At 36.1% G+C, this 12924-nt stretch overlaps 1 protein-coding gene across 1 annotated transcript; it reads left to right on the forward strand.

Moving 5' to 3' along the window:
- LOC124534614 (TP53-binding protein 1-like) lies at window positions 1-12621 on the forward strand. The gene is made up of 11 exons (XM_047110551.1): window positions 1-337; window positions 2434-2558; window positions 2643-2676; window positions 2749-4852; window positions 6376-6529; window positions 7677-7767; window positions 7837-7998; window positions 8707-8900; window positions 9971-10125; window positions 10498-10717; window positions 11951-12621. The coding sequence occupies exons 1-11, from the start codon at window positions 283-285 to the stop codon at window positions 12281-12283; spliced, it is 3627 nt and encodes a 1208-aa protein (XP_046966507.1). The 5' UTR covers window positions 1-282; the 3' UTR covers window positions 12284-12621.
- The last annotated feature ends 303 nt before the right edge of the window (window positions 12622-12924 follow it).

Here is a 12924-nt window from a genome sequence, read left to right on the forward strand (position 1 = left end):
TTTTGTATTAAATTTAGTTTAGTTTGGCAACACAGGCCAAATCAACAAGCGGCCGTGCTTCATTCACCTTTTTGCAAAAATATAAAATTAGGACTTTTTAAATTGTTTTTGCAACTTTCTGATGACTTTTATTCCTATATATTTCTAAAGTTATTCTAGTGAGTGTCGACTATAGTCTCACGTATGGAAATACTCGTAATTTTGGCCGATTTCAAGTGACAGATGTTTCTTCGCTAAAACGCGCCAGTTTTTAATCAAATAAAGTGAAACTATTTCTTAAAAATGGAGGATACCAGTGAAAAGCCCGTTGATATCCAATCTGCAACAGGAGAACCAGGTTAGCGTGATATTTCCACCAACTATCGTTTATAATTTTTCGGTATAGTTTATGTAAACCGACAAAGTTGACTAGTACGACTACTTACGTTTGACATACTACGATTTTTGCATTATTTGGTATTAAATAACTTAAAAACCATTTTTGTGTTCTAGTTTCATTATAAAAAGCTAAAATATCGTTCGTATTTAAGTCTTAATACCGTTATAACAAAATTTACAGTTCTACTGCGTAACAGGATTACCATTCTCATTGCATCTTAATTTGGTCGCGTTATAATCTATCCAAATATCAATAAGCGCACAAAACCGACATGGAGTACAGAGCGTACATTGAGATACTTCATAGCCAATACGAGAATCATTCGATATCAGAAATAGATTATCGAATAATTTAACTCTTGTGATTTTAAAATTTCAATATTATCGCCTAAGATTAAATACTGCATACAAATTTGTGTCTTATGATGATAAGATAAGGTATACATCTTTTTAATGTTTATTTTAGGTTATGGATGAGATGTTATTACCTATTATAAATATTGTGACTGAATTACTTATATATCTTTTTAATAACAAACTATAAGGCCAAGGTATATTATTACAAATACATAAATTAAAATAAAGATTATTTCATACAAATAATAATTTTTATATACAAATAATAATTTGTTAGTCTGATCTCATAAATATGTAAATTTACATAGTGAAATAAAAAGAGTTTTATGCAGGCTTATATTTGTCTACTTGATGACTGCTTATCAAAAACTGTTTAATTAAAATTTTAAATAAAATAGTTCAGAATATAAAAGAAATCTATTTTATCTTTGGCATGTGGCCTTTAAAGAGAAGTTTAGGAGCATATTTCACCACGAGGCTCCTACGCGGTTGGGTAGATTCACTTGTAGCACTATTTCATTGAAATTAGACACATTCATGTTTACTCACAACATTTTCATTCACCGCTGAGTATGAGTATTCATTATATACACACATGAAAATTTATTGGCTCCCGCCTGGCGGCGTGAACCCGTAATCATCAGTTATGATGTTCATATTGTAACTATTAGGCCATCTGGCCTATTCCAACCATTAGATACTATTTTAGATTTATTTTTATCAATTTTATTAAAATACTAGGAAAAACTTCTGGCTTAGTCCAGTGGCAATTAAATCAGTGTAATAAGCTGAATAATAATATGGAAAATATTAACGCACTATTTAATACTAAATAATAATTGAGTATGCAATGCTATTGTGGCCGGGCAGGTACCAAATTTTTCTGAGAGTATAATGTTAATGTTCCTTATTACTAGGGTGTCACATAAAGCTTATTTTATTTGTATTATAATAATGTATGATTATTTGATAATGATATGCAGATTTAGTGTAAGATATTAACAAAATATATTAATGATTTACCCACCAGAGAGGATAAGTGTTTAATATATGATTTTTTCTGTCAAGATTCACTTTTAAAGTTTCTATGGTAAGCAATGCATAAAGATGTTAGGGAAATATCCTGATATCTCCATAAAGGGATTTCTATACAATATATAATTTATCTACATATTAATATTAATTATGACACTGCAGAATAGTAAATTTTTCGGAAGGCAAATAATATCTAATTCCTATGACAAGGAGTAAAGACATATAGACAATTGCGGGATTGAATCGATGCTATCTCTGAATATGTGACCTTGAATAATAATCTATGGTGTTTGTATGTGACAAAATATTATTTGACAAAGTTGTTTTCAGATATTTGCAAGTAAAATTAAAGTGGTTATGAATAGTAAAGTAGGAGAGAACCAAGTATTGTATGTAGTTTAAATTAAAACCACAGAGAAAATCTTATGAAAATCTTATAAGGTCTGTTCGTCCATATTACTTTAATAAGAATATGAAGTGATTATTTTGGTTATGCTATGATGGACGTATATTAAGTATGCTTTAAATATTAACTTGATGATATTATCAATATATGTTTTATGAATAAACACACTTAAATATTTTTTTATAGTATAAGCATATATGTACAATAAAAGTATTTTTGTCAATATATGATTACCATAAAGTCTGTTATTTTTACAGGGAGTATACAAACAGTTTCCATCCCTAGTCCTGTGAAAGTTCAGGACACATCGCAAAATCTATTCCCTGAGAGTCCAGTTTATGAACCAGAGGAAGAACCTAAAGTTATAGAACAAAATATTGAGGTTTGTTTGATTAAAAATTTGGAATTTCGACAATACTAGTTACACAGATTATGTATAAAATAATGTAATATAATTTATCCTCAGGTCGATAGTACTACAGCCGAGACGAAAACAAAAGGTATATCATTTAAAATTTTCTCAATATTCCATAGTAAAAACTCTTTTTAAAATAATGAATGACTCTTTACAGATGACCATCCAGTCAGTCATGTTAAAAGAAAGTTATCTGAAGAAGCCCCTGACAGTAGCGCAAAAATTCAAAAACTAGATTTGGAAGATGAGGAAATAGCTGTCTCAACTCAGACCTTAGACAACGAGGTGTCTGAGATAACAAGTGTGGCGAAACGAAAACTAGAAGACGAACTGCCGTCTACATCTCGCGTACGCACGCCCGTGCGATCAAGTCCTAGAAAAGTTACTAAACGAAGCAACAGTGCTGATATTACTCCAAAAACACCAAAGACTAAATCTCGATCTGCTAGTGTTGACTTAACTAAAGGTCGAAACACACCGAGCGAAATGAAACTAGATTTTAAAAAAGCTAACATTGTAGAAGGTGAAGCTCACGAAATAAACTCGACTAGTTCAAGTCTAGAATTTGTTAGAGAAATTCTGCCGAAAGTTCCTGATACCATTGCGGAGGAGAATGCCGAAAGTCTGAATGATTCACAAAACTTTCAACTAGTTCTATCGCCATCTCCCGAAGATAGCAATAGTGAGGATAAAACGAAAGAATCTAACTGTAACAGCGATCCAATAGTAATTAAAGATGAAGAAGAAACACTCACTGCTGAGAAAGTTCTAGAAACAAAAAGCGAGGCATATAACTACTCAGATTTGACTAATTTCACCCAAACCATATCGAAAGACAAAACAACGGATCAAGAAAGTACAGATAGCATATGCTCGGTCAGTCTAGATAGTCCCGAGCATATTCCGACTGTTGCATCGAAAATGATCACAAAATTGTCCAATGGCAATTCCTCAACACCAACTGAAACAAACAATGATAAGCACGGGTCTGAAGAGAATACTCTCGATATGTTGAAGTTGAATGGTAATAAAGAAAAGAGGAATAAAAATGAATCGTTTAGAGCAAGCAATACGACAACGCCTTCGACAATATCTCCTTTACAAAACGGCCACTCTTTACCCATAAATACGCCTCAAATACCAGTTTTTGATGTTCACGTCAGCCACAATGAGGATTGCGAATTTTTATCGCTTTATGTAGTCCGAACTGATAACGATGTCGGGATGGATATGTGTAAAGAATACCAGAGGATTTCGAAACGTTTTACGATCGATCCATACTTAGGCGATGTTTCCGTAAGCACTTCTCCGTCAAGCGTAACCAGTATCGGGATGGTCAACTTACAAAACAGAACGTCATTTGCATCAAATATTAGCACGACATCATCCTCTAGCAACCGCACCAGTGACGGAGCATTTGTGGTCCCACAACCTCCAAGGAAGTCCGTATCCAATCCTTCGACAACGGTCAAAGGCTACGACTCATTAATGAAGAAACTCCAAGATATATTTTCACATATTCGAGATGCATCAGTTTCTGATATTAATCGTTCCATGAATGATGACAAAATATCAGTCGGTATTCAAGCGACGTTGTCTGATACAGGCTTCAGCAACGGTAATGCCAGTCCAGAGGAAGTCAACAAATGTGACAAGACAACTCCAAAGAGTTCCCTCAAAAAGTCGAGGGTGAGAGGACGTCGGCCAATTGCTGGGAAAACTAAACGAGCTTTATTACCAACGCAACACGAAGAGGCCGAATACATGCACGGTATGAATTCACCGGAAATGATTCCCACTAATGGCGACAGTGGAAAAATGTCTCCTGTAAAATCTCCAAAAGAAGAAAAACCGCTGTCTGCCTTAGTCGGCACACCGAAATCTGTTTCCAAGTTGAAACAAAAACGACGGCCTACATCTCCCAGACCGGCGACGCCAGTTGAAAAGGTTGTCGTGAAGCCGGAGTATCCAGGGTTTGCACCAGATACGGTCGTGCTGGCTAAATGGGTGGACAAACGTTACTATTCAGGGAAAGTCTTGGAAATAACCGAGTTAAATAAATATCTGATTAAATTCGACGACGGTCAAAGCAAAGTGCTTCTGGATGATTTTATCATTTTTGGAGATATGAAAAAATTACCGTTACAAGGCCAGTCTGTTTACGCTATGGTCGATGAGGAGCAAAACTATGAGCCAGGTCTAGTCCTTGGAATCGAAGAGAATGAAAACGGCACTGTCACGTACCGTTGTACTACGGATGGGTAAGATTGATATCCTACTACTATTATAAGTTATTAAGTTTGTATGTATGGATGTTTGTTACTCTTTCACGTAACAACTACTGAATGGATTTGAATGAAACTTTACCACAATATAGCTTATACATCAGAATAACACATAGGCTACAATTTTTGAGGTTTCTAATGTGAGGTCGTAAAAAACACATTTTTTGCGCTTACATTACAAACGCTGACTGAATCCTACAAGATAGATCAAAACAATGTACTACAGTATTGTACAACTTAAAAAGGTCTACAAAAAACTCCTTGATGGTATATGTTTATCTCTTAGGAATAACCCACAATAACCATTTTTTATCCTTTACTTTGTACGAGAAATAATGGCTTATTTACGAAGCAATTTTAAGCGATTACTAGACTAGACGGGACGAAGCTGAAGTCCACGCGAACGAAGTCGCGGGCAAAAGATAGTTAATTAAATATATGATTGTATTATACTAAAATTCATATTTCTGAGTTTAATTTTGAGCATAGTTGCCGACCCAATAACATTGTCTTCTTAATTTAGAACAGTACAGCTGATTCCTTTTAAAAATACAATATCAATAAAATCCTTTTAAAAATACAATATCCAAAATTAAAACATTGTACCTCCACTGCCTCTTAGAATATAATACACGAGTATTTTTTTTCGTTGTTTTGAAAAAGGGTGGTTCTTTAATTTCCTATTCCGTTTTTATGCGAGTTTTACATTTAAGACAGATTTTTCCATTCTTTATGATGGGTAATATATATGATTAAGAGATATAATAATGTCGTCGGCCAATCTCAAGGGTCGTCCAGCCAACAACAGCCAACACAGGCACCCTTAATTCTCACCCATACTCCAATGGGACGGCAAATATCAAACGGTCGAAAAGGCCAGCGATTCGAGATTTGCATATCTAGCCACTAGCCCAACGAGGCAGTCAAGAGATGTAACAATTAATCTACACTAATATTATAAAGAGGAAAACTTTGTTTGTTTGGTTGTAATGAATAGGCTCAAAAACTACTGGACCCATTTTAAAAATTCTTTCAACATTCGAAAGCTACATTAATCCCGCATAACATAGGCTAAATTTTATTTTGAAAAAAAAAATAGGGTTCCGTAAGATATTTTGGGTTTTTCGGACAAAAAAGGAAAAAATCTACCAAAAAATTGATTTTTTGCGTATGATGCCTAAACTATAAAAGATAGAACTATAAAATGTTCTAACTCCGGTCCTTAGAGGGCATAATGGCCTCCGACCCTAAGAACTTCATCAGATTCGTGGCTGATGTTGGTCTGGCTGAGGTGTTGTGATCACGAATTTGAGGTTTATCACAATAGATCCAAGCGCCGGTTGCAGTAATTCTTCAAATGTGACCGTGCCTCAGCAGTAGGGATATTAGAAGACTGATTATGAACCGTTATCTACGCGGGCGAAGCCGCGGGCGACCGCTAGTTATTTATAAAGATGTATCGAATAGGAGTGTGTACATTGGGAGTGTGGTGGTTCCAGGGATACGATCGTGCTGGTGACGGCTAGCGAGTTGTACCTGACTGAGGACCAGGCTCGCTCGCTGAAGGATTCGTCGCGCTGCCGCTCGCCCGCCGCGCCCGCCACGCCGCGCCGCCGCCACAACCGCGAACTCGATCTCGACAACATCATACAGGTGCCAACCCCCCGCCCGCCTCCAACCCTTGGAACATTACACCATTTAAAACCACCAAAAACACCAGTGTTCGTGGTCACGGGTAGACTGGGTAGACGAACACTGCAAAGTGCTCGAAACGTCGGGATGTTTAAAAATAATTAATATACGCGATTCATCCGTTATAATTAGTTATTTAAATGGTGTAATAATCGCGAAAATTTAAGACAACATACCGCCGTTTGTGTACATAGCGGAATTGTTATGGAGCTCTGCAAATGTACGGAAACAATCGGATCATCTGTAAAACTTTTGACAACATCATACAGGTGCCCACGCCCCGCCCGCCTCCAACCCTTGGAACATTACACCATTTAAATAAAACTTGGTGGTAGGGCTTTGTGCGAGCCCGTCTGGGTAGGTACCACCCACTCATCAGTTATTCTACCGCCAAATAACAGTACTCAGTATTGTTGTGTTCCGGTTTGAAGGGTGAGTGAGCCAGTGTAACTACAGGCACAAGGGACATAACATCTTAGTTCCCAAGGTTAGTGGCGCAGTGACGATGTAAGGAATAGTTAATATTTCTCACAGCGTCATTGTCTATGGGTGATGGTGACCACTTACCATCAGGTGGCCCATATGCTCGTCCGCCAACCTATACCATAAAAAAAAAAAAAAACTATTTATAACGGATGAATCGCGTATATTAATTATTTTTAAACATCCCGACGTTTCGAGCACTTTTCAGTGTTCGTGGTCACGGGTAGACTGGGTAGAAAATTTAAGACAACATAACATTTCACCACGCTGTACCAATACGGCATAGTGGAATTCACATGTGGCAGAATTTTGTCACACGTAGGTTTTCCTTTACCGTTGAGCACGAGATGAATTATATAAATCATTCATCGTCGAGCTTAAATTACGTGTTCTAGCCGAGCCGTTTGTGTACATAGCAGAATTGCTATGGAGTTCCGCAATCGTAACCAAAACTATTGGGTCATCCGAAATATTTTTGTATCGGTAACCGTATTTTGTACCCAAAATAATATATCCTTAGAATCTAAAAGTTATTCACCATTCCTCAATAGAAGAGTATGACATTTTTTTTATTATGAAAGACCCAGCTTCATCATTATCTCATCATCTTTGACTACGATTTCAGGGTCCCCGAAGCGCCCGCAGTCGAGACAAGGGAAATTCGAGTGCGAGGAAACGGGTAGCGTCACCAAAGAGTCCGAAGGCATCTACCTCAGGTCGTTCACCATTGTTAGTGATTTATTAACTATTAAAGCGCTCAATTATAATGTGATATTTTATTGTAGGTGTCAAAACCAAGAGCACCCCAGTGGGACGGAAGCGTCTGGCGAGTGAGAGCAGCGAGATGAGTGAGAGTAGTAACTCGGCGCCTCCTGTGCGTTTGGAGGAAGTGGCCGGCGTGGAGCCTGAAGTACAACGTACCCCCAGGAAGATCGACGGCGTCAAGGGTGAGTGCACCAGTGTATGCCAACTGCGGACTGAAGCGAAATGTACAGTTTTGACAATACATTGTCGATATAATAAGTCGAGATCTTGGATAGTCTGTGATATTCATTATGGTTTTGACGTTTCGATAATCGTCGAAATTAGAAGTTAAATTATGCTATAAGTAGTGCACACAGGTGACCTTATAAGGTAATTATATAGTTATAGAAGATAAACCTGAAATAGTGTTGTATTATGTCTAATGTTATATATATTATCCTTTAGGTAAATCGGAATCGTTACTGATTGTATTGTTTTGTTGTATTTTATTTTCTTATTTTATAAATATATACCGCATGGAGAAACTAGTATAATGATTCATACCTTGGAAAATAGGGTGTTATATGCCTTGTGCCTGTACTTACACTGGGTCGCTCATCCAGAGGCAAGTAATAATAACTATGGTTTGGCGGTAGAATGTATCATGAATTGGTGGTGAAACTACCCCAGACATACTTATACCCATAGCCTTGAATAAAATCCTAACAACAAGTAAAAATTTTCAATATAATGCATAAAATAAAAAATACAGAAGAATTGATAACCTCCTTCTTTTTGAAGTCAGTGAATAATGGATGACATGTTTTAAATGTTCATTAATGTGTACGATTATTTTTTCACTTAATTTAATTAAATAAAATAATTAAGATAACGTACGTACGCAATTTCAGCTGGCCCTCTGCAACTAAAAGGCGCCGCGAAACAGAATATCGGCAAGAAAAACTCAAAGTTGACGAAGTTTGAAAACGACGAAGACACAGTCTCCACACTGGGACCGATTCCTAGCGCTGACAGTAAGATATTCGCCGGGCTTTGCTTCTTACTCACGTGTACGGAACCGCCGCGACCGGCTCGATCTGAAAAGGTAAGTAAAGTAAAGTAAAGTAAAGTAACAGTCTGTAAATTTCCCACTGCTGAGATAAGGCCTCCTCTTCCATTAAGGAGAGGGTTTTGGAACATATTCCACCACGCTGTTCCAATGCGGGTTGGTGGAATGCACATGTGGCATAATTTCGATGAAATTAGACACATGCAGGTTTCCTCACGATGTTTTCCTTCACCGCCGAGCCAGAGATGAATTATAATCACAATTAAGCACATATATATATAGTGGTGCTTGCCTGGGTTTGAACCCGCAATCATCGGTTAAGATGCACGCGTTCTAACCACGGGGCCATTGAGAGCCCACTGAGAAGGTAAGGGTTATTTATTTATTTACTTAGGACAACCAACAGTAGATACAATAACACATTGAATACGTACAATATAACAACTTAAATCAAGGAAAATGTTCCACTAATTACAGGTAGTCTCGGCATGGCATAACATACAATACACATATTTTATAAAATATTTTTAAAGTGAAAACAAATACATATAACAATTCCACTAAACTATTAATTAATCAAGAAATATTATTAATTAATAATTAGAAAATAAATATTAAAGCATTAACCATCTAAACAAAAATTAACATTAATATTTATTTGTCTAAATCCTTAATTTGCTTACAAATAAGGATTTAGACATCTGCTATGATACGCGCTTGTAAAGTCCATATGAATCATTAAGGCCTTACCTTAATTAAGGAACTTAAATATATAAAGTAACAGCCTGTAAATTTCCCACTGCTGGGCTAATGGCCTCCTCTTCCATTAAGGATAGGGTTTGGAACATATTCCACCACGCTGTTCCAATGCGGGTTGGTGGAATGCACATGTGGCAGAATTTCGAAGAAATTAGACACATGCAGGTTTTCTCACGATGTTTTCCTTCACCGCCGAGCACGTGATGAATTATAAACACAAATTAAGCACATATATATAGTGGTGCTTGCCTGGGTTTGAACCCGCAATCATCGGTTAAGATGCACGCGTTCTAACCACTGGGCCATCTCAACTCAAATATATATATTTTTCTAATTATTTCTCGTAGTGTCAAGAAACTCGGCACTACTCGTCCGAGGAAGATGGTGAGACCACATCCACTATGGCTGGTACCGACACTGAAGACCTGGAGTTCAGCGACCGGCCCTTCAATAAGGAACGACTCAAGGAACAGTTGGAAGCCGGTGGTGGTACCGTTTATAGGTATGTATTAGATTGAGAGCATTTCATAATGAATAAAAGATCTGCTCTGTAAAGGCCGTTCGTTTTGGTGAAGCTTGAGGTGAAGGAAAGAAATAGTATTTTAATAAATACATAGTGGACAACATCACATACGCTGATCCCAATGTAAGTAGCTAAAGCACTTGTGTTATGGAAAATCAGAAGTAACGATACCACAAACACCAAGACCCAAGACAACATGGAAAACTAATGAATTTTTTCTATATCGACTCTTCCTGGTATTGAATCCGGGACCTAGGGAGTGGCGTAAATGAAAACCGGAATACATACCACTCGACTATTATCATCTATCTAGCAAGTAATTAATTTAAAAACAAAATGATTTTTTTTCAGTCATTTCGATGATGTCCCAAAGAACAAGTACACCGTATGCAAGCTGATTGCACCACGCCCTTGCCTGACCGCCAAATACATCCAATGCCTGGCAGCGGATATCCGGTCGGTTTCCCACGCGTGGGTCATCACAAGCTGTACCAATAACAGACTGGTAGATGTTGACTCGTTCGTACTGCCCTCAGGCTGGTCAATACTGAAGAAATGCTTTATTAACTGGGTTAGTTTTATTTGATACTATCTTATATAATACTTAATTAGTTGAACGCTGTGAAATAAAACTAGTTTTAACGGATTTGAATCGTGTATATTACTAGTAGACAGTAATCTACCCGTGACCACGAACGCTGTAAAGTGCTCGAAACGTCGTTAAAATAATTAATATACGCGATTCAAATCCGTTAAAACTAGTTTTATTTCAATGTGTAATAATCGCGAAAATTTAAGACAACAATAATTATTTACTGTGACCTTCAAAAGAAATATAATTTCTTTACAAATTCAAAAATTGACCTTAGGTATTTTTAGCTACATATTTGTGAAGAAGTAATTATTGCATAAAACAATAAAAAAGGTTTAAAAACTTTGAAAGTGATTATATCGCATTCAAAATCGCATAGGCTATTTGACAATGCCAAATATAAAGTGTCAATTATTGTAATCAGTGTCTATTCTGAATTTAAAAATGGTTATTTATCAACGAAAGTTGAAAATAATACTTGATTTATTCAAAAATCCATCAATAAATATACATTTTTTTCAAACGTTTGTCACGATACACAAATCGCTCCTGATTGGCCAGGCTTATGATGAAGTCACTTACTTGTTAACCTTGCTTTTCTACTATATGTACCACAGATTAAAATACAGGAAAGTGACGTCACTGACCCTATTGCAGCGCCATATTGTCAAATATGGAATTTTTAAGATGATATTTTTCGGCAAATATATACTAGAAAAAAGAAAAAAACAACTTTTACTGGGTTCCTTAACCTCTACTAAATAATATAAAATGGATTTTAAAAACCAGTCAAATATCCTATTGGGTTCATAATTAGACGAATATTAATTATTATTAATATTTATAAATATTAATAATTATAAATATTAATAATTATAAATATTAATAATTAAATATTAATATTATTAATTTATATATATTATTTCAATTGGGTTTTACCCACTCAATTGGTACCACCCACCTATCATCATATCTTACAGAAAGCAGTACTTGGTATTGTTGTATTCCAGTTTTGAAGGTTAATTGAGGCAATGTAAGGAATGACTAATATTTCTTAATTGTAATAAATATTTGAAGCAATTATGACGGATGTCAGATGACATGTATTTAATAAACTTCCAATAAATAAAAAAGTATTTAAGGGAGGTGTGATTGGATATGTTACAATACTTTTAACAAAATCGCATTAATGAACTATTTTAAACTTTCCAGAACCCGTCATCAGGAAAACGCAACACAACATTCTTCAAAGACAAAACCATACTCTTGTGTGGTGATCAAGACACGTTCGTTAAATTCTGGGAACGAGTTTGCACCCTCGCCGGAGCGAACACGAGGGTCGTCAACGAGGAAGACTTGAACATGTCCGGAGCAATATGTCTAGTCACTGAATGGGACTGCCCGCACGAAGTACAGAACAAAGCGAACCAGGACAACATACCCCTAGTGTCAACGACCTGGGTCGTCCAGTGCCTGATCGAAGCTAAAGTGATCGCTCCCACCAGCCACGATAAGTTTTCATTTATGTACGCGGAGCCAGAATGATCCTGGGACTTTAGGAAAGTGCTCATTATACGTGAATATTGACACATAGTGAGTGTGCGATAGGACGCTGTGTAGTGTTAAGGATTGTGACAAGTGACAGGTGTTTCTCATTTAATTTTACCGACTAACGTTATTTTCATGCTGAAAGAATCATGTGATGTTCTTAATGAAGTTGCTATTTAATTGTATTTCTAACAATGTATGTTTGTTTGAATCTATACTTAAAATTCACATTTTTTCCAAAATTTTGTTATATAAAATAAACAATTATGTACGTACTTTTTTAAACTTGACTACTAGGCTAAGGTATGCATAACAATGCATTTGATTAAGTGTGGACAAATGAGAATTTATCTGTCATGCACACTTATTTCCATAGACTTTACAAGACTTTAACTTATATGGACTTGTGTAATAAAAATTTCAGCCATTTAAAATGTTTTGTCCCTTTCACACTAAACTTACATCATGTAGGTAGAAAGAAACAAAATACAATGGTTGAGGCTGAATTTTTATTAATTAAGTTATTAGCGTTAAGGAACCTCATATTGTAACCCTTCAGTGAAAACCAAGAGTATCTTCAAAAATATGTGTAGTGTTGATCGGGGTCAATTGTATGTTGCATGGTATGAGTTCTTTAA

This window comes from Vanessa cardui, chromosome 13, assembly GCF_905220365.1.
Source record: "Vanessa cardui chromosome 13, ilVanCard2.1, whole genome shotgun sequence".
Classification (NCBI taxonomy): Eukaryota; Metazoa; Arthropoda; class Insecta; order Lepidoptera; family Nymphalidae; genus Vanessa; species Vanessa cardui.

Coding starts and splice junctions, on each gene's coding strand:
- LOC124534614 (XM_047110551.1), top strand. CDS start 283: ATGGAGGATACCAGTGAAAAGCCCGTTGATATCCAATCTGCAACAGGA. Junction 338..2,433: donor ATCTGCAACAGGAGAACCAG/GTTAGCGTGATA, acceptor TTATTTTTACAG/GGAGTATACAAACAGTTTCC. Junction 4,853..6,375: donor TACCGTTGTACTACGGATGG/GTAAGATTGATA, acceptor TGGTGGTTCCAG/GGATACGATCGTGCTGGTGA.